At 71.7% G+C, this 21,463-nt stretch overlaps 1 protein-coding gene across 2 annotated transcripts; it reads right to left on the bottom strand.

The window, feature by feature from the left end:
• Positions 1 to 1,415: 1,415 nt before the first annotated feature.
• On the bottom strand, positions 1,416 to 19,904 carry ARHGEF16 (Rho guanine nucleotide exchange factor 16). Of its 2 annotated transcripts, none has more exons than XM_054720657.1 (15): positions 19,837 to 19,904; positions 14,254 to 14,854; positions 12,609 to 12,654; positions 11,386 to 11,555; positions 9,879 to 9,935; positions 9,187 to 9,347; positions 6,286 to 6,438; positions 6,076 to 6,205; positions 5,183 to 5,257; positions 4,888 to 4,980; positions 4,433 to 4,584; positions 3,746 to 3,934; positions 2,815 to 2,888; positions 2,324 to 2,425; positions 1,416 to 1,988 (listed from the first exon to the last, which is right to left on the bottom strand). In XM_054720657.1, exons 2-15 carry the CDS (start codon positions 14,833 to 14,835, stop codon positions 1,849 to 1,851), a joined length of 2,124 nt encoding a protein of 707 aa, XP_054576632.1. In that variant the 5' UTR covers positions 14,836 to 14,854; positions 19,837 to 19,904; the 3' UTR covers positions 1,416 to 1,848. The 2 variants fall into 2 exon arrangements, with proteins under 2 accessions (XP_054576632.1, XP_054576633.1); XM_054720658.1 differs by lacking the exon at positions 19,837 to 19,904 and adding an exon at positions 15,176 to 15,195.
• Between the last annotated feature and the right edge of the window lie 1,559 nt (positions 19,905 to 21,463).

Here is a 21,463-nt window from a genome sequence, read left to right as displayed (position 1 = left end):
ATGCGCGGTGAGACCTTTGCATAAGCGCTCACACGCTACACTTCGTGCTGATAGTCATGCTACATTCATGTGTGCGCACATTCACGTGTCCATAAACTACACTCAGAAAATTTCTCCGAAGACTGATAAAGAAAAAAACCTCTAGCAAGATTATTGGTCGTTTGAACGTCAAGCAAGGAAAAATATACAGAAAGAAAATTAACGGCAGACCCAACAGAGGGCATGATACTAAAGGAATATCGTCAACAACCGTGTGCGGGAACTTCGGAAACAGGAAAAGGGGTGTGTTTGGGGAAAAATACAAAACGCCGCGACATTGAGGAGGTCCCCCCCCTACCGGGGCCTTGGCACTACACGCCTCAGCTCTCCAAGGCCACTTTGCTCCATGGACTGCCCCAGGCCGGCAGCGGAGGGCAGTGGCTGGCCGCCCTCCCCGGGCGCAGGGAGAACACGGAGGTCTGGGAGGAGTGGCCCTCGGTCCGGGGACGGGCAGCGGGGCTCACAGGATGCTGCCCGCTGGCTTCCGGAGACCTCGCACACGCGCCCGCCCCCGGACCGGCGTGCCCACAGCGCTCCCGGAAAGCAGGGCGTCCACCCAGCTCCCAGGGGGGACAAGCAAGGCCCCCCATTTCCTCCTGTCCAGCAAGTGAGGGCCTGACCGACCAGCCCCCAGGCCCCGCCGCTCCTAGCCCGGGCCTTGCCCCCCCCTCACCCCATCCCGGGCAGCGTCTGCGCAGGACGGCCCTGCTGGCGCTCCGGCCAGCCTCTGCCCTCTGCGGAGGCCACGGAGGTCACCTTGCAGGTCTGCGAGAAGTGGCTCCTCCCTCCTGGCCCAGGGGACGGGCTCGGAGGTCCATCCTCCCCCAGTCCCTCCCCCTGGGGGGCCCTTCCCTCCTGGGCCCACAGCTGGCTGGCTCCGGGGCCTTGTTCACGGACGCTCTGTGCTAAGCCACCTCATCAGGAGGGGCCTGGCGCACCCGGGCTGGAAGCCGAAGCCGGTGCCCAGTGGACGGGGCAGACAATCCGAGGGTGGCCCTGCCAGCCGAGGCCACAGGAGGGCGGCGGGGCTGCTGGGAGAGTGGACGGTCCCTGAGCCCGGCCAGGCAGCTGACAATCCCCGCTCCCCGGGGGCCTCCCCCCACAGCCCGCGGCCCGCTGGCCTCTCCCTCTGCAAGTCCCTTCTGGGTGTCTCCCAGGCTCTGCTGTCCTCACGCCCCCAGACCCACTGGCCTCGCCCAGGACTCCAGCCGGACAGACGAGGGCCAAGAATGGGCCCGAGGGACCGTGAGCGGGCTCCCAGGCGGGTGACTGACCCAGCAGTAACCGCACACGGGCCGGCCCCCGCCCTCGGCACCTGGGGGCTCGTGTGGCCGGCGTGGCTCAGGTGTGCGTGGAAACCAGGTGTCATGCAAGCTCTTTAATATCCCCGGAAAGCGCAGTCACAGTACGTGCCGGCCACACGGTCCCCTCCCCCACCCTCCTCTCGGGAGGCAGGGCAGCCCGGGCGCGAGGCCTCCTGTGCACGCGGGGCAGGAGGTGGGCAGCCACGCCATCCGTTCTCACGGTCCCTCCACGTCACGTGTGGCACAGTTCTGAGTGCACGGGGCAGGGTGGGCTGGCGGGAGCCGGCGGGGGCAGTGGCCACGGCTGCTGGGCTCCTGCCGGGGCCGGGGCCGGGAGTCAGGGCTGGTGTGGGCCACGAGCTGGTCTGGAGCCATGGCGGCAGGGCACGGTCCTCGGGGAGACCCAGGACGGTCAGGCTCCTGGGACGAGTCACTGTGCCCCCGGGGCCCGGCACGGCCGCTGGCGGGCTGGAGTGTGGGCTGAAGCCGCCGGCGGGCGGGGCGGCTACACGTCCGTCTCCACGCGCAGCCGCTCCATCCTGCGCACGTTGCCCTCCACGGCCACGTGGTTGGTGATGCTCTGGACGAAGTCCTCGGGGAACCAGCCCGTCTCGCCGTCCCGCAGCCTCTCGCCGTAGAGCCATCCTGACCCAGACGTGGGCAGTGAGGGCAGGGCCGGGGCACCCCGGGCCCCGAAGCCCACCACCGCCTCCCCCAAGGGGGTCCTGACAAGGTCTCGGGGCTCCAACCAGGTCTGCCGGCCCCTGTGGGGGTCCCAGCAGCAGCAGAGCACCCCACTCAGGATACAGCTTTTGTCCTGCACTTCGGGGGCGTCAGCAGGTGCCCGGAGGGAGGTGCTGCAGGGCTCGGTCCCAGACTGGCCGTGAGCAGTGACCTCTGGTGTGGCCAGGCCCTCGCCCGCCTGGGGTCCAGCTTACCCCCCCCGCCCCCCCCGCCGTGCCCGGCCCGCTCCTGCTCACCGTCCTCCTGCTGCAGGATCAGCACCACGTCGGCCTGCTGCAGCGAGATCTCGTCCGCCTGCTTGGCGAAGTAGGCCTTGGTGACCTCCGCCTGCGGCAGGTCTGGGGACAGAGGCCGGTGTGAGAGCTCCCGACAGCCCCCAGGGCCCCGGTCTCCTCTGGCCCGAGCCGGCCCTCCCCGCAGCGGGCAGGCTGCTTTCAGGGTCAAAGTGCCCGCCCGCAGGGGGCGCTCCCAGCTTCGGGGGGCGGGGCGGGGCGGGAGGAAGGGGTCTGTGGGCCTCTGGCTCCAGATCGTGGGTCTGTTCCCACCAGCTCCGGGGCTCCGGGCACCACAGGGAGGGAGGCCCTGCGGGTGGGCAGGTCCCCCGGGGTCAGGCTGTGGGATGGACGGAGGGACGGAGAGTGCCTCCCCCTCCTGCCCCCCCCCGCCCCCCCCCGGGCCGGAAGAGGAGCTGCGAGCCCCGCTCCGGGGGCTCTGGGCAAGCGCTCACCTCCCTTGTTGGCGGGGCCCAGCCACTGCTGCTCCCTGAGCGTCAGCGCCGTGATCCAGCGGGCCCGGTCACTCCTGGGGACGGAGCGTGAGCGGGGCCGAGCTGAGGCCGCCAGCCCGGTGGCTTTGGCTTCAAGCCCCCACCCCCAGTGTGGCACAGAGAAGATGGGGTCACGCGCCCCCCCACGCCCTGGAGGTGGGACGGGGTGGAGACGCAGGCTGCCTGACACCCTTCCGTGAGCCTGGGCAGGAGCCAGGAGCTGAGTGGGCTCCCCCCCCCCCGGGGCCTCCCCGCCCCACTCCCCAGGGGCCAAAGCCTGGGAGGTCACAGAGTGTGGGGAGGAGCGCAGGCAGGCTGAGCCTGAGCCACACCTGCCCGGGTCCGAGCCAGGGCCAGCGGCTGCCTCAGCATCCCAGCCCCCCCCCCACTGCGCCAGGCTCTGCGCCCCCTGCCTCTCGTGAGGTACCGTTTGACAGGAGCCTCAGCTTCCCGCAGGGAGGGGGAGTGCGTCGAGGGGGCGCGGACCGTCTGCTGGCTCCCTCAGTGTACCGAGTCCCTCCCTGTTCCAGCCCTGCTGTCCTCCTGCTGCTCCATGCATGGCCTCCTGCCCCAGGGCCTTTGCACGGCCGCGCCTCTGCTGGAGCCCTGAGCCTGGCTCCCCACGGAGCCCTGTGCATGAGGCTTCCTCCCCAGCCCCACCCCCTGCTCCCTCTCCTGCCCGTTTGTGTCCTGTTTGTCTCACCCCTCACCCCTCAGCTGCTCGTCTTGTGGCTGGGGTGCCCCCTCCCGGGAAGGTGAACCCCGTGAGGACAAGGCTGTCCCTGCACCTGGTGTGTGCCCGCAGAGCAGCGGTCAGGGATGGGGGCGGCAGGAATCCCATCCTCCTGGGTCACGCAGAGCCCCCTCCCCCAGGGAGCCCTCCCGGACTTACGCGGAGTCCGAGGACAGCAGGATCCGCTCCTGGCGGCCCTCGCTGTTGTGCAGCAGGGTCACCTGGAAGGGGTGCGGCACCGACGAGCTGCGGTTGCCGCCGCCGGGCAGGGGGAGCTCCGTGGCCTCCACCTTGTGGACCTGGAGGTGGTCCACGTGGGCGTAGTCCTGGACCACGAAGCTGTCCTCGCTGCGGGAGGGGGCGGGTGAGGGGCGGGGTCTGGGGGCAGCCGCCCCCACCGGCCACCAGGTCCCTCAGCGGCCGGGGGCCAGGCTGACGGGAGGGCACGCTCTAGCTGGCCCTCCCACCCCCCACCTGGAGAATAGCGGCCACAGGGGTCCTGGTGGCTGGGCGGGCAGGCCCAGGTCTGCAAGTGGAAGCCAGAGCCACACAGCCAGAGCCACGGCGCCCCGGGTCCCCTGTGGGGGGTGGGGTGGCGCTGAGCACCCCCTGGAGCTGCATGTGTCCTTGTGGAGGGGACCCGGGCCGCTGCCATGGGCAGACTAGACTGGCTGGGCAGGGTCCTGTGTGTGCCCCCCAGTCTGAGGCCGGCTCCCCCTGCGTCCTCCCGGCCTCCAGCCCACGGCCCATGGCCCACAGCCCGCAGCCCACGGCCCACGGCCCATAGCCCACGGCCCACGGCCCACAGCCCACGGCCCACGGCCGGCCCCCGCGGGGTGGGCCCACCTCTTCTTCTTGGTGACCACCAGCACGTCGTTGAACAGGAACAGGTGGCACGTGGGCCGGCTGGTGAGTTTCCGGAACAGCCCGGTCTCTTCCACCACGAACAGCTCCCCGCGCTTCAGCAGCCAGCGGGAGGCGGAGATCAGCGGGAGGGACTGCGGCACAGACAGACAGACAGACAGACGTCAGGCCCCGGTCCCGGGCGGGCCAGGCTGCAGCTGCTGGTGGGGACCGGCCCCAGGGCTGCCCAGAGATGCATCCCGGCCGCAAGCGAAGGGCCATCCAGTCGGCTGCTCGGAGCCAGGCCCCGGGCTCGCTGCGCCTGCCGGTGCTCCCTCGGTGCCCGGAGGGCTCCACCGGGGGTGGGGGGGGGGGAGTGGTCTGGGAGCTGGGACGGGTCCGGGCCAGCGGGCGGAGGGCATGGCGGGGCACAGCAGGCGTCCTCCGGGGCTGCCTACCTTGACCTTGCCGAAGTCCAGCTGCGTCTGCAGCGTGTACATCTGCTCCATGCGCTCCATCTTGTGGGCCCCCTCGTTGCACTGCTTCACCAGCTGCAGGGCGGTGGGGGGGGGGCGGTGGGCGGGCTGCAGGCCCCACGGGCCGTCGCCACCCTCCGGCTGTGTGCGAGCTCCCCTCCCTCTAGGCCTCAGTTTCCCCACTGGCACCACGGAAAGCCTGGGGCGGACGATCTTCACACGCGTCCCGCCGGGCCCTCGGGGTCTCTGCTCTCGGGGGGGGGGGGTCCCCTCTCACCTTGTTCATGGCTTTGAACGCGCGGCTGGCGGCCCTGTACCTCTCGGGGTGGCCCTGGGTCTTGAGGCAGAGTGTCTGCAGGGGGGACAGCGGGGTGAGAGCGCCAGGCACCCTCCTGCCGCAGGCTCAGTGGTCTGCGTGGGGGAGGCCCCCTTACAACACCAGACCCGGGTGGGGGCGGGGAGGTCGGGGGCTCCTGCCAGGCCCCACTGGGGGACACATGCCCAAATGGCTCAGCCAGGCCGGCCCGGCTGGGGGACCTGGAGTGAGCACCCCCAGGACCCGCTCCTTTCCATCCTGGCAACCTTCGTCCAGCCAGGGGGGCCCCACAGCCTCTATTCCTACTCCCCCCAGAATGCCCGGGAGGGGACGTCCCCTCTGGCCTGGACAGGTGACCGCCTAGCACAGGGCCACATGCTGCCTCAGGAGCATAGCTGGGCTCCTGCCACGTGTGTGTTCACATGTGCATGCGTGTGCCTTTCACCCTCACATGCCCCTCTGCCCCTTGAGCCAACATCTCAGAGACGCAAGCCACTCCAGGGAGCCCCTCCGAGCCCCCTCCCTGCGCCCGGGACAACTGGCTGAGGGGTGCTAGGAGGAGGCGCCGATGGCCCAGGACCGACGCCGGCAGGGGTCTGGGTGACGCGGGGTAAGACGCATCCACGTGCCCGTCACGTCAAGTGCAGGGCCAGGTCCTGGCAGAGTTCTACGGGTGACGGAGACGATGCTGGGACCACGTCGCCATGGCGCCTAAAGCTCTTATCACGCTCCTCGTCACTGTCACGTCACAGGTGACGGGTGGAGGCGGAGGTCCCGAGGGAGCAGCGCCGGGTCCGAGCGTGAGACCCGGGAGCCCAGGCGCCCCCTCCCCGCCAGGCCCAGCCGGTGCTCACGTCGGTCAGGAGGGGCAGCCGGGTGACCCTCTGCATGGGGAGGATGAGGAAGGAGATCATGGGCAGCCCGCCGCACGCCGGCCGCCTCTCGATCTCCCGGAGGGCGTCTCGGAAGGCGGCGTTGCTGCTTCTGCGGGAGCAGGCGGGGGCGGGTCAGACCCGGACGCCGGGCTGCGAGCGGCCGTGCCCCCGCCCGGCCCCGCCGCTCACGTGAGCCTCTGCAGGGCGCGCTGCTGGTAGACCTCGTTGGAGCAGTAGGCCACGTAGGGGTGGAAGTGCCGCTCCGCGTGCTCCTCCAGGATGTCGCTGATGTCCTCCACGCACACCTGCGCCTTGTGCCGCCGCTCCAGGTCCTCGAAGAACCTGCGGCGGCGAGGACCGAGGCTGACTGCCCCCGCCGCATGTGAGCACACGCGCACACACACACACACACATGCACACACACAAACAGGCACACATGTACACACACATGCAAACACCGCACACGCACACACGCAAATGCACACATGCACACAGACACACATGCAAACACCACACATGCACACACACAAACAGGCACACATGTACACACATGCAAACACCACACACATATGCAAATGCACACATGCACACACAGGCACACATGTACACACACATGCAAACACCACGCACGCACACACATGTGTACACACACACACAAACACACACACATGCCCAGCTCAGCTCCAGGGCAGCAGCACGTGGACGGGACCCCACTGGCCCCGGAAAACCCCAGAGAGATCCGCTCCTGGAAGGAGCAATGACTGGACACAGACCCCGGGCCAAACCCAAGGCCACGCCCCTCCGGCTCGGCAGGAGGTGCCCCAGGACAGAACTCCACCCTGATCGACTCCCGGGGACTAGGTCAGAGGCGCCAGGACCCGCCTCGAGCCCAGCACCCCCGCCCAGCTCAGAGCCGTGCCTCCGGGCAGACTCCCCGGAGGTGACAGCCACACCCCGATCCTCCTGGGGGCCCCGAGGCTCAGTGCACCCAGGCCTTGCGGGGGGGGGGGGGGGGGGGGGGGAGGATGCCTGAGCCAACGTCGGGCGGGCCTGACCCAGGCTCTGCTCCCTCAGGCAGCCGCTGCCCTGGGCCGGGCCCGGCAGGTCACGTGCGACAGGCTCCAGCTGCAGCCTCCAGCGCACCCTAACCGCCGGCAGGTGCCGGACCCCAGGCCCCACACCTCCCAGGCCTGGCCAAGGCAGCCGAGGTCCTCCCACCCCAAGGCTGTCCCCAGAAGTCCCTCCCTGGGGCCGGGCCGAGGCCACACCATGCCAGCGTCTCTCTCAGTCCCGGAGCTGGGACGGCCCGGAACAGTCCTGCGAGGAGATAAGATGCTGGCTGACCTCCGAGGGCAGAGGGCAGAGTCCCAGAGCTCAGACCCACACGGCGACCTCAGGCGGCCTGCACCCCTCATCGAAGAGTAACCAGCTGGGGCCGCAGCCCTTACAGCTCACCCCTGGGGGGAGAGGGGAGCTGGTACCCAGACAGTGAGGTGGGGCGAGTCAGCCCCACCCAGGACCTGCGGCCAGGGCACCACCCGGGAGGAAATGGGCCCCCGGGAAGATGGGGCCCGGCTCTGGTTGCCCGGGCGAGGCCAGTGAGGGGGCAGGGAGGGGAATGGGCCTCGGCCGGGTCCCCCAGGCCTGCCCCAGGCCCGGCCTGCCCTCCCGCCCACAGGGACCAGGATCCCTTTCCGAGGAACGTCCTGAGGCTGACGGGCAGCCCGGCAAATGGCAGTGTGACCAGAAAGATGGGGACCCCACACACAGCCCCAGGATGACACACAGGCACAGGCAGGCGTGCTGGCAGCACCCCCTGTGGGCATTCTGGAAGGTTCTGAGAAGGGGCTGGGAGGTCTGGACGGCCCTGAGCCACTGACCCAAAGTAGCCGGTCCCTGGGGAGGCCGCGTGAATGGCCGCAGTGCATACCTGGACTGTGCCCGCCACAGGAGTAAACACACAACTGCTGCCCCCACGTGTGCACACACATGCACACACACTCACACACATGCAAACAGCTGCTACCCACACACGTGCACACACACATGCACTCGCACACATACCTGCTGCCAAACGTGTATACCCACTTGCACACATGTGCACGCACACACACAGCCCCACGCAGGCCCGCAGCTGCACGCCCAGCCCCCCCCCCCTCCTGCCCTGCAACCAGAGCCCTGGGCCGGGCACCAGACACCCCGGGAGGAACATGACCCGGTGCAACGAGAGGCCACCCCACCTCGCCCTGTGGGCGCCTCACGCCTGGCCAGGCAGCCCTCTGGGCCCGGGTGCCCTGTCGCTGGGCAGAGCCGTGTCCCATGTCCCCCTCTGAACCTAAGGGGACAGGGTGCAGGGTCCCAGGACACCCACAGTCTGGCGCTCAGCTCTCCCCCGGTCACTCTCTGGCCTCAGGGCCCAGGAGGTCCTCACCCTCCCAGCACAGCGCTGCCCCCCCAAGCCCCCCCGCCCCCCGCAGAGACCCAGACCAGGGGCCTCGGGAGCTGCCCTCCCACCCTCGCCAGGACCTGCTGCCACGGCTCCAGCCCGAGGGGGGGTGTCCTCCGGGCACGCGGTGGGTTGTGAGGGGGCGGGTGGGGGGTTGTGGGGGGGTGGGTGGTGGGTTGTGGGGGGGCGGGGGGGGGTTGTGGGGGGGCGGGCGGTGGGTTGTGGGGGGGCCGGGGTGGGTTGTGGGGGGGTGGGTGGCGGGTTGTGGGGGGGGGGCGGGGGGTTGTGGGGGGGTGGGTGGCGGGTTGTGGGGGGGGCGGCGGGTTGTGGGGGGGCGGGCGGCGGGTTGTGGGGGGGCGGGCGGCGGTGGGTTGTGAGGGGGCGGGCGGTGGGTTGTGGGGGGGCGGGCGGCGGGTTGTGGGGGGGCAGGTGGTGGGTTGTGGGGGGGGCGGCGGGTTGTGGGGGGGGGCGGGGCGGGTTGTGGGGGGGCGGGTGGCGGGTTGGGGGGGTGGGTGGTGGGTTGTGGGGGGGTGGGCGGCGGGTTGTGGGGGGGCGGGCGGCGGGTGTGGGGGGGCGGGTGGTGGGTTGTGGGGGGGCGGGCGGTGGGTTGGGGGGGCGGGTGGCGGGTTGGGGGTGCGGCTCACCTCTGGCTGGCGCCCTGCACGTCCAGGATGTTGGAGAAGAGGTGGTGGTGCTCCGTCTGGGTCATGGTCGCCCGCAGCTCCCGGCTCTGCAGGAACTCGGCCACCAGGGTGCCCAGGCTATGCTGGTAGGAGAACTCGGACGTGAGGATCTCGAAGATGGCCTGTGGGAGCGGGGCGCCGGACAGCGGTTTGGAGGAGCCGCCCACCAGGGCAGCCTGGACACACACGCACACACACACACACACACACACACACGCACACGCGCGCGCGCGCACACACACACACACACACGCGCACACACACAGGCGGGCTGGCCAGGGCGCGTCTGAGCTCAGCGGCATGGACAGCCGGGGCGAGGCGACGGGCCGGGGCTGAGCCCCCGGACAAGCCCTGGTGGGATGAGTGCGCAGCCAGGGGGACGGGACCCCGACTCCTGGGTCTGCGCTCTGGCTCGGCCAAATAGGAGCTGTGACACTGGGCAAGGGGACGCGGTAGCTGCCCCAGCCGCTGCCCCACCCGCCAAGGGCATCAGCCATCGCCCTGGTGACTGGCCCAGGAGGTGGTGGGAGTGGAGGTGGGGGTGGGGGTGGGGGGCGGAGGGAGGGGGGCAGGCAGGCGGGCAATGTCACCATGGCCGCTGCCCCCCGCAGGCGAGGCTGGGACACAGGGCTGCACCCCACGGAGCCGCTCACCTCCTGCCTCTTGCGCTCCTCGGCCGGCAGCGTGTCCAGGATGCCCGACTCCACCACCTGCGGGCACAGGCCTGGGGTCAGGGGCCACGTGTCCCGAGTCCTCCCTGCCGGGCCGGGGCCACCGTGGACGCCAGAGACGCCTGGACAGGGCGGAGCCAGGCTGGCCGGGGAAGCCACCCTCCCAGGCTCAGCGCAGTGGGTCCGCCGAGCTGGCCCGTCCCTGCCTGATCCCGTCACCTACGTCTCTCCTCTCCGGGGACACATCCTGGGTGGGCCCTGCACCCCTGCAGGGAGCCCTGGGGTGTGAGGGAGGAGAGGAGTCCGGAGAGAAAGGCTGAAGGCACACAGCAGGGGAGGGTGCAGAGGGCAGGGCCACCTGGGAAAGCTGAGGGGCCTGGGCCCTGTGTCAGCGCCCTGCCCAGGAGGTTGGGGGTGACACTGCTCCAGCAGGCGCCCCTCAGCTCCCTGCCCTGTCGGGGCTGTGGCCTCCAGGCTGCCCTGGCGGAGTGTGGCTCTCAGCCACGGTGTGCCCGTCGGGACAGGCTGGGCTGTGCCTCTGCCTGAGGGCACCCCCTCTGTAGGACCCAGAGCCCCCCCATTCCTGCTCCTCCTCAATGGGCTGGGCACAGGCCGTGTCCTAGGCCTATGAGGGGGGCGGGGGGTGAGGGGGGCAAACCCCATGCCTCTTCCTCTAGCCCAGGCTGGGCCAAGACCCAGAGCAGGGGGTGGGGTCAGAAACCCCGCCGTGCGTGGAGGCTGCAGCGTCCTGAACGCCACGGGACCCGGGGGCCACGTGCCTGGCCCCTGGCACGCAGCTGGCACCGGCAGGTGCGCACGCGTTTCTCACTTCCCATCCGCCTACCCTCACCCAGCCTGCGCTCCCCGGCGGGGGTCCCACAGCCTCAGCTCTCACCCCCTCTGGGTGCACGCCCAGAGCCCGCGTACCACAGACAGGGGACACCGAGTGCCCGCCCCACTGCCCGCTGCGCCCACAGCTGCCGCCGGGGACGGGTCAGGAGTCTGCCCATGGCCGCCTGGGCCTCGGGGGTGACAGCCGCTCCCCGGCACGTGCTCAGAGCCCGGCCCCCATCCTGTGCTCTCACAGAGTCCCCACATCCCTGCAGGTGGAGTGAGGGGTGGCTCGGCAGTGGCACGGGGCTCTGTGGGAGCCGAGGCCTGGCCCCCCCGCCCCCCATCCCCTCCTGCCTCTTCAGGGGACCTCCTGGCACTTTCCTGGGGGCAGGGCCCTGCAGGAGGGGTCCCTGGTGCCCACAGCTCCCCGAAGGCCAGCTGAGCAGGAAGCAGAGAGCATGGGGCTCAGCGGGGAGGCCCGTCACACACCTGGACGGCACCTGCCCCCCCCCCCCCCCGCCTGAGACCACAGGTGCAGGGCAGGGCGGGCTGCTCAGAGGACACGGACGAGCTCTCCTGTGGCTGGGGGGGGGGGGGGAGGCCCCAGGACTGACGGCCCACGCGAGGGGAAGGGCTGCCCCAGCAGCCGGCCTACCTCGGGGAGCTGGCTCCAGGTGACCTGGGGGGCCCGGAAGCTCTTGACCACGATGGGGGCGCCCACCGTCCGCGCTCCCTCGGGGCTGCCCGGCTCGTCCAGCAGGTCGTCATCGGACTCCTGGCTGGTGGTCAGGCCCCGCTCCCGGATCTCCTGATAGAACCGGGGGTCTGCGGAGAGGGGGCGCATCACGCGGGGGCCCGGGGGCCGGGAGCGGGCCTGGTCCCCCAGAACCCACAGGCCGAGGCCCGAGGAGCCCCTGAGAACATCAGCGCCCCTGGAGCAGGCTCCCCCCCCACCCCCGGGCCGCTGGCTGCTCCGGGCGGGCGGGCAGGGTGGTGCCGGGTGCAGAATGTGGCACCTTGAGACCAGCGGAGCTGACAAATCCGAGCACGCGGGGGCAGGGAGGGCTGTCCCAGGCTGGGCCCAGAGCCCTCAGACCAGGGCTGCGTCCCGTTCCCACACTGCAGGCCCGGAACGGCCCGGTCCACCGCTCGGGGCCCCGAGGGCCCCCACGCACCCCTCCACACTTCACTCTCACTCTGGGGCCTGGGGCAGGAGCCGGGCCCTGACACCTCCCCACTCCGGCCTATGTCCGCCCAGAGGTCCGGGCTGGCAGGGAGGGTGGGCCCCCCTGGCTGGGCCTGTGTCCTCAGAAGCCCAGGCCTGGCACCCAGGCCCAAGCCCTTCCTGGCCTCCCTGGCCCCACCCCTCATGCCCAGCGGGTGCTCCATCCTGGCTGGGCAGGCACTTCCTCCCCCTCCCCATGGGGCTCTGTTGGCACCCCCCCCCCAGCAGGCTGATGGCACTGCTCTGAGCACCCCTCCCACGCAAGGCGCAGCTGCCACCCATGCCCTCCGAGCTCCACCCCACGGGCTCCCCGTGCCCCAAGGCGACCCCAACAGAGCCCAGAAGGCGTGTCCTCCCCGTGGCACCCTGGTCCCCGTGTGGCTACCACAGGGCCCCCCACACACACACGAGGTGCTGGACAACTGTCGCCTGGGGTGAGTGTGGGGGCTCCGTCTGTCTCCTGCCCCTGGGGTGGTGCAGAAAGGAGTCCACGGGAAACTTCTAGGCCTTTCTAGACCCATCAGCGCCACATGGCCAGGTGGCCACAAGGACCTCTGGTCCCCAGAGGAGTCCCTACAGACCCCCTCCCCGTCCCCAGCGAGGCCAGTCTCATCGGGTCCGGCCCGGCCCACGGCAGCTCCCAGGCCACTCACCGTCCTTGAAGGAGCCCTTGTGCGCACGCTTCCGCCCCAGCGTCTTCTGTGCGAACGAGACAGAAACACCAGCGGTCAGCAGGGAGGGGGGGCAGGTGTGGGCCCAGAGCGGCTGCTCCCCCCAGGGCCCCGCAGGAGTGGCTCTGCTGAGCACACAGGAGCCGCTCCATAGATGCTGCTCCGAGGGAGGCGGGCCGCCAAGAGGAGGCCAGGGCAGGAGGGATGCCTCCAGAGCAGTCAGGGCAGATCCAGGAGGGCTGCCTGGAGGTGGAGGCAGGATTGAACTAGTGAAGAGGGGTGCTCAGGAAAGTGGGGGGGGACAGGTGTGGTTAGGAGAAGGCCGAGAGGGACACGGGGAGGGAGCGGTGGCCCGAGGCAGCAGGAAGAAGAGGGTGAGCGTCCGGCCCCGCACCCTGAGGCCCGGCAGCGGGTGCAGGGCTGCGAGGTGGGCGCGGCCCACACCCCGGCCCACCGGCTGCTGCTCAGAGCAGAGCTGCCTTCCTGGCGGGACACACTGTCCCTGACCTCACAGGTGCCAGCTCCAGGTGTGAGAGCCGGTTCTCCTAACGAGTCGGGGCCTGAACCTCCCCGTGCTGGTCTGGAATGTGTGGCGCTGCCAGCTGCACCTGGGCCTGTGCACTGGCCCTGCATTGTCCCCCCCGGTGCCCTCACCCCTCCCGCCTCCAGGTCTGGGCACAGGCTGCTGCCTCGGCCCCTCCACCCGGCACCCGCCCTTCGCCCGTGCCTCGCTTTAACCCTCCCCTTCCGAGCCCCCAGGCCCCGTGCTCCCCCGGGTGCCTGAGCATCCCCGCTGCCCGGGGGGTGCGCTCCTGGGCCTGACCGCTGGGACCCCTCCGCCCCTGCCCAGAGCCTGTGACTCCACAGAAGGAACGAATGGCCCGCAGGCCTGGCCTGACCCTGGATGCTGAGGCTGAGGCAGCGCCCGGGGCCCGGCTTCTCAGGGAGGCACGGCGGTGGCAGCGTCCACCCCCCAGGCCGGGGCACCTTTAAACTCAGGACAGTGGCTGTGGCCTCCTCGCCTGCACCCTGGGGGCCTGTCTTCCCACAGTCTGGGCAGGAGCCCTAAGCTGGGAGGCCGTCGGATGGCAACCACGGGCACAGAGCTCCCGGGTGAGGTGCCCGCCTGGCTGGCCCTGGGCCTGCCCCGTGCTCCCCAGAAGGCAGAGGCCACGTGGCTGTCGGGCAGGAAAGGGGGCTGTGTGTGCTGAGGGCGGCAGACTGCTCCTGAGCTGGAGGCAGCCAGAGCCCCCCGCCCCCCCAAGTCCTCGACAGGAGGCCCCCGGCACTGAGCCCGGGCCAGTGGCTGCAAAGCCATCCCTGAACCCTGCCCGTGGCTGGTCCCGCCCCAGACTGCCCCACTGTGTCTGAGAGCGACTCACACTCTGGGGCCCTGGACCTCTGTGAGCCTCAGCTGCCTCATCTGTGAAATGGGGACAGTCGGTCAGCTCACAGCCGGCTGCCGGTCTCAGGGAACAGCTGTCAGGAGCCTGCACGTGGCAGGTGCTCAGAAGTGGCAGCTGGGACGGTGATGCGAAGGCTGCCCGCCCCCCTGCCCACGGGCTCCCGGGGCCCGAGGCACGACCCCCAGCCCCCAACCCCCCTTGTCCAGGCGCACGGGCCCCACCTTATTTCGGGGCGAGTGCCGAGCAGGAGGCGGGGCGGCCTCCTCGGCCAGCGCGTGGAGCTTGGGGCTGAGCTGGACGGGGGCCACCTCGCCTCCCAGCGCCCCCAGGCCCTTCATGGCCGCGCGATAGGACTGGCTGCGCAGGTTCCGTGACAGCGCCCCCCCGGGGCCCGTGTCCATGTCCATGTCGTCCAGGGAGAAGCTGGGCGCCGCGAGGAGCCGGGGCTCCCGCCGGGCGGCCTCCTTGCTGAGCACGGCCGCCCCGAAGCTCTGGTGGCGCGCCGGGGCCTTGACCTTGCTGGACACGGCCAGGCTGCGGGGGATGCGCTGCTCGGTGCCCAGCCTGAGGGCCACGGGGCTCTGCGTGCTCAGGACGACGGTGCGCGGCTCCCTGGCCTCCGGGGACGCGAGCTGGGGCCCCGGGGTGTCGGGCTGGAAGACGGCATTGCTCCTGCCCTGCAGGGGGCTCCGGACCAGCGGGAGCCGGGGCTCGGGGTTCCCCTGGGCGTCCAGCCGCAGCTCCGAGTGGAAGCGGCCTTCCAGCAGCTGTTCCTCCAGGGAGCTGTCCGAGCGCCGGGCCATGCCGGGCGGCCGCGGGGTCCTGCGGGGACAGGCACAGGTCAGCTGCGGGCACGGACACAGCCGCCAGGACAGCCGGGCACCGCATACAGCCGGAGCCGTGCGGGGAGGGTCCCTGCACCAAGGCCCGCGGGACCCGGGCGGGAGCAGCCGGCAGCCGAGGCCGCCCTGCGAGGCCGTCACGCTTCCTCTGCCGCGTCGCCCACACCGAGGACAAGCCCGAGCTGGGGGGGCAGTGCGGGCAGCGCGGGGCGGCGGGGTCCTGGGCCCCAGGCCTGGGATGGGATCCGCCACGCGGCCTGTCGGCACCACTCCCACCGGGCAGGTCCCAGCCCGCGCCCACCTCACACCCCTGCCCCACGTGGGGTCTGTGAGCTCCCCGGGAAGTTCCAGTTCGGCCCAGGGACCCTCCTTGCGGGGGGCGGGCAGAGCCGGGCACCGGGCTGGCCTAGCCCGCAGCACAGCCCGACGCTGTGTGGCACCCGGACCGGTTCTCGGCTAACACCCAGGAGGGGGCGGGCGGTGCCTCCCGGGCCGAGGAGCCTGCCACCCCCACGCCGGCGGCCGCCCCCGCATTCTTGGGGACGGTCTGAGTCAGCCGGAAGAGGAAGGCGGCGGCCACTCGGCCTCCCCCGCGCCCGCGGGTGTTGACGTGGCTGCCTCTCCCCGGGCCCGGCTGGACCGGGGCTCAGACCTCCACGGGGAGCCGGCCCCCGAGCAAAATGCGCCGCGTGGGCAGCCAGCGGCCCCGAAAGGTGAGGCCTCTCATCCTAAGGGCGGCAGTGCGACCGTGCCCCCGAGTGCCCACACAGCCCCGACCCGCCCCCTCCGCCTCCCCTCCTCCTGCCGCCTGCCCAGGCCGACTCCCTCCTCGGAGCCCGGCCGGACCCACGGCCTCTCCCAGCCGAGGGCAAAGTCTGCTCCGGGGGAAGTGCCCGGATGGAACCAGTCGGCGGAGCCACTGCAGGGTGTGGCCTCAGTGCCCAGCCAGGCGGCACCCCCCACACGGCCTGGGTGCCTCCCGCTGGGACCCGGGACCGGGGTCTGCAGGAGCTCCAGGCTGTGGCCCTTCCTGCTGCTTAGCTTGTCCCAGAGCCACCGGGCACAGGCTCCGTTCAAACAGCACCGAGAGGCGAGTCACCAGACAGGCGTCCCCCCCCCCAGCACTGCCCCCCCGCCCCGCAGTGCCCCCCGCAGGCCGCCACTCCGGGCTTCTGCGTTCCCCCGTTTCTAACTAAGGGGCAGCCGCCCGCAGCGACACCCGAGGGGCTTGTGCGCGGCGGAGTGGACGTGGGCCTGGCCTCCTCTCCGACAAGCACCCGCTCTTGTCCCACAGCGGCGCCCCCTCCCCAAGGCGGCCAGGTCCCTGCCTGCGCATCCTGATCACACGGGTCCACACGTCGGCCCGTGCGCCCCACAGCCCGGCCCCTCTCCAGCCTCCCTCCTGTTCTGGGCTGGCCCGGGCGGTCTGGATCCTCCTTCCCCTGCGTCCCCGCCCCCCCCCCCCCCCCCCCGTCACCGTGCCCGGCTGTCCCCCCCCATCACCGTGCCACTGTCCCCCCCGTCACCGTGCCCGCTGTCCCCCCCGTCACCGTGCCCACGGCCCCCCCCCGTCACAGTACCCGGCCGGCCCCCCCATCACCGTGCCAGCTGTCCCCCCCGTCACCGTGCCACTGTCCCCCCGTCACTGTGCCCACTGTCCCCCTCGTCACCGTGCCCACGGCCCCCCCGTCACAGTACCCGGCCGGCCCCCCCGTCACCGTGCCAGCTGTCCCCCCCGTCACCGTGCCCGCTGTCCCCCCTGTCACCGTGCCCATGGCCCCTCCGTCACCGTGCCCGCTGTCCCGCCCGTCACCGTGCCCACGGCCCCCCCGTCACCGTGCCCGACTGTCCCCGCGTCACCGTGCCCACTGTCCCTTTCTAGGAGACAGGCGTTGTGCTGAAGGGGGGCCCTGTGCCGGTGCGCATGCACACATGTGAGCACACACGTGAGCACACACGTGAGCACACACATGAGCACAAAGGGGAGCACACACTCCTGAGGGCAGGCTCTCTGACCCCTCCCTGACCCTGAGGTGTCCCTACCCAGCAGCCTCTCCTGCGTGGGACCTAGAGACCCTCCCCTCAGTGTCCTCCCTGGTGCTGGCCTGGCCTGGCATGTGGGAGCACCGACCCTTCAGCTGCCCTCTGGGCAAATGCCAGCCGTGCCGTCCGGGCAGCAGCTGCTGAGAGCCAGCGCCCGCAGAGGCCCCTGGGCCACCGGGTGGTCCGCTCCCGCAGGCGGCCCGGCAGCTCGGCGGCCCCGCAGTGAGGCCGCGGCAGCTTCCCCGCGAGCGCGTGGGCCCTTGGGAGCAGGACAGCCTCCCGGCACGTCCCCACCGCCGGGCGCAGGGCCCAAACCGCCGGGTGAGCCGGCTCCACGGGCACTTACTGCGTTCGTGCTCTCCCGGCGCCTGTGCCGAGAGCTCGCCCATGCGGGCACCTGCCTTCAAGACACAGGGACCCCGAGCAGCGTCAGGGCCTCAGTGTGGGTGACCTCCTGCCGTTTCTGCTCAGGGCAGGCTGGAGGGGGTCCCCAGTGGCTGAGCCCCTCACCATCCTGCCCTGCACCCCCCCCCCCAGCACACATCGGGGGAGGGGAGGGGGCGCCCGGAGCTCGGCCAGTCCTAGGCTGCACCGGCCCCTCCTGGCAGCCCAGCCCCTCTGGCTCCCTGGACAGATGGGTCCCCGGGACCCCAGCAGGCCCAGCTCCCCCTCCCTCCCCCGAGAGGCACACTTCCTGGCTGGGCCCGAGGCTCTGGTCTCACCTGCTCTCGCCGCCGCCAGCACCCAAGTCACACCGCGGTTGGGACCTGCCACCCCTGGATGCGGACACCACGCGACCTCCATCCCGGGGTCACCCGTCCCCTCTGCCGACCCCCAGGTCCTGGTGAGGCTCGGCCTCTCGGGCACTGTCTGCCGACCCAGGTCTGCGCTCAGGCAAACGCAGCCACAATGACGGCCTTGTGCTCGGTAACCCAGCCCGCCACGCCGGAGACGCGGAGTCGGGGGGCAGGCTGCGGCTTTGCAAACCACGAAGCTGGCGCAGACAGTTCCATGTGCAAGGCGGCCACGGGCCAGAGCCGGGGCCCAGCTCCTGGCCGCACGGAGGGGGGGCCGGGTGCTGCTGAGGGCCCTGCAGGCACAGGACGCCCCCTCAGGGGTGATTTGGAACCAGTGTCCTCAGCGCTGAGGCGGGGACTGAGGGGAGCCGCCGGGGAGTCACCCTCACGAGGGGGTGGGGGAGGCCCACCCGCCACGCCCAGCCCGGTCCCGGCCTCTGGCCGCCTCCTTCCCGTGCCACCTGCAGGCCGAGCAGTCGTCCCCGACCACCCGCTGTCCTGCTCACCGCAGCGCCCGCCCCCGGCCCACCTGTCCCTGCCCCAGGCTCCCACCCCTGGATCCAGGCATCCCACGCCCCTGCCTCCCGCCTCGGGCTCGGCTGGCACCACCGCGTCTCCCCACAGGAGCTGGACTCAGTGGGAGCGGGACAGGTGACCAGGGTGTCCTCCAAACACCTCTCGCCCCTGTCCTCGCCCCCTCCCCTCCCGGAAGCTGGGGCTTGTCCTGCTGGGACGGGCGAGGGGACCAGGCGCAGAGGGAACATGGCCTGTGGGGCTCAGGCCGCCGGGCAGCAGAGCCGGCGGGGAGCAGGCCCTGTCCTGACGTCCTGACCCCCACGACTGCCCGGCAGGCGCGTGGGGCTCTCACTGGGAGTGAGGGTGCCCCGAGAGGCGGCGGGGCCCGAGCACGCAGCCGCCACGGGCCGAGACGCGCAGCTGAGCCCGCCGGTCCCACACGTGGACGGCTGTCCTGGGGGCAGCGACCCTGGACCCACCCGCAGGCTGCCTCACCTCCCTGCCTCCGTTTCCTCGTGGGGTCAGAGATGACCCCCGGGGAACCAGGTCGCTGGGGTGGGGGGCTCACTTTTGTCTTCGTGACTCAGGCCTGACCTCTTCCAGGGAGCCCCCGACACCCCCACCTCCCACCCGCCCTCCACCAGGACTCGGGGCGGGCCTGCCTTCGGCCCCTGGCCCTGCCCGGGCAGTGCCCACAGGGTCTCGTCTTCTCTGGGCCGCGGGCACCGGAGGGCGGCGAGCGAACCACAGCTGAGCCAGGGCCAGTGAGCGGTCGCACCTGCAGCTCCTGGTCCGCAGGCAGGAGACCGAGGCCCGGGGAGCCGGGCTCTGAACTCGGGTCCCCGCCGAGCGCCATGTCGTCAGGCCGCCAGGGTGCCCGGTGTGCCAGGTCTGCAGCCAGGACCGCAGGTGCCACGGGCCCGGGGCCTTGGAGGGGCCCCCTGCTGGGTGGGCTCAGGCCGTTGGCCCCAGGACACAGGGGACCGGTGGGTCAGCCCTGCCAGGCTCCACCTGCCACTCACTCTGCCACGCCCCCCGCGCCCACCCCGCGCCAGGTGCTGGGCTGAGGGCACTCCAACCTCAGAGACCCTGCCCCCCCCCCCCCATCTCAGCGGCAGGTAGGACCCTCCCTGCGCGGGACCAGCCCCCAGCGGGTTGGGCAGCAGATTCCCGTCCTCGAGAGGGTCCTCCGGTCCCTCCTGGCCGTTCAGAGGCCCCGGGGCTTCCTTCCTGTCCGCTCTGCGGTCCACGGGCTCCAGGAGGGAGCTCCCCACCCGAGCGGGGAGGTCCCCCAGGCGCTCAGCGGGGCTCGGGCGCACCGCTCGGCCCGCCTCCTTCTGCTGCCGGTCGGGCGCACCACGGAGGGCGGGGCGCAGAGTTCCAGGACCCGACGGGGTTTGCTGGGGGGTCGGGGGGAGCGAAGGGGGCGAACGGCGCCCCAGGGTTACTGCCTCCCCCAGGCCTCTCCCCTCCCCCCACTTCGCTCACCTGTCCCCCCGGCTCACCTGTCCCCCCGGCTCACCTGTCCCCCCGGCTCACCTGTCCCCCGGCTCACCTGTCCCCCCGGCACACCGGTCCCCCCCGCTCACCTGTCCCCCCGGCTCACCTGCGCCGCGGGGCGGAGGGCACAGCGACCAGCGCGGGCGGCGGTGGAGGGCCCGGCCCAGCCCGCAGCCTCCGTTCCCGCCCCGGCCGCGCTCTCCCGCCGCGGTCCCGCCCCGCCCCGCCCCGCCCTCCCACTTCCTGTGCGGCCGCGGGAGGCGGCGCCCGGCGGCAGGTGGGCGGCAGGTGGGCGGCAGGTGGGCGCGGGCGGCCGGTCCCGCGGCTCCGAAGCCCGAAGCCCCGCGGGAGGGGGCGACGCGCACACCTGGCCGCCGGCGTCACCGTCCCCGCCGGGCCGCGCGCTCACGTGACCTGCGGCCCCGCGGCCTCCGGGTCAGGGCGCTCCCGGGTCCGGGCCGGAGTCCACCCGGGAAGCCTGCGCGCTCCGGACCGGCGCTCCGCCCTCCTGCGCCGCCACCTACACAGCCCCCCTCTCCTGGGCCCGGCTCCCCGGCTCCCCGGCTCCCCGGCTCCCCGGCTCCCCGGCTCCCCGCTCCAGGAGCCCCAGAAGCAACCAGCCCCGGAGAATCTGACCTTGGCGGACCCCGCTGGGCCGGAAGGGCGCCCCCTGCTGGACTCCTGGAAGAGGGCGGGTGCACCGTGCCCAGGGCTGTGGTCTGGGTACCCTCACCCCCTTCCACACCGAGGATCCCACGCCTGGACTCCAAGCCCGGCCTCTCCAGGACGTGTCCAGGGGGTGCCCTGCGCAGAGGCCCCGACCCCCCACAAAGGGGTGACGTGATCACATGGGGTGGGAAGAACCCCGGGCAGGGCGGAGTGGCTGACCCCACCCGGCACTGTCCTGGCTCCGCTTGAACCCTTCCAGGACAGGGGGCTACTCTGTCCCCGTTCCTGAGTCAGTCTCGATAGGACACGGGGTTCAGGTTGTTCGTCACCTCAGCAAGTTCCTCCACGTCGCCTCACGATGTGTCAAAATCCCCCTCAAAATGTGGGCATCAGAACAGAGCCCAGTACCACGCCAGGACAAGAGGAGGGCAACACCACCTCCTTCCTTCTGAATGCTGTACCTCTGTTAATACAGCCTCCTCCTGCTGCAGCTCTTAGTGTCCACCTCACAGCACAGAGCCCAGGGCCCTGCATACAGCTGGTGCTCAGCAAGTGCCCGGTGACTCACTGGCGTGACCCGAGATCCCGGGACCGAGCCCCAGAGGTGCTGGGTGTCCCAGCCCCCCTTCCGACCCGTCTCCAGGTCCCCTTTCCAGGAGAGGCCCATGTGGTTCCATGTGAACCCCGCACAGCCCTGTGCTGAGCCCCAGCCTGTGCAGTGGGCAGGGCGCAGGCCACGCCAGTCCCCAGAGCAGCCTCGCCCCGGGCGCATGCCCACCCTCTCCCGGCGCCGGCCTCCCCCGTGGCCTGCCTTGAGAGCTCGCTGCTCTGTGCCAGGCAAGGGGGTGCCGCAGGCTCACAGGGCTGGCTTTCCTGGGAGTCGTGGTTTGAAGGGCAGCCCTGCCCGGCGCACCTGTGGCCTGGCCAGTCCCTGTTCCCTTCCGTGCCCCCGGCGTCTGCTCTGCGGCCGGGGCCCCGCTGCCTGGGAGTCAGGTCGGGCGGCACAGGCTGGCCGGCCTCAGGGCGGCCCTCATCGGCCCTCAGTCCCACCTGCGTGTGTGTCC

Source organism: Eptesicus fuscus, chromosome 9 (assembly GCF_027574615.1).
Source record: "Eptesicus fuscus isolate TK198812 chromosome 9, DD_ASM_mEF_20220401, whole genome shotgun sequence".
NCBI lineage: Eukaryota > Metazoa > Chordata > Mammalia > Chiroptera > Vespertilionidae > Eptesicus > Eptesicus fuscus.
The sequence above is the reverse complement of the archived record's forward strand: the minus strand, read 5'-3'. Positions and strand labels throughout refer to the sequence as shown.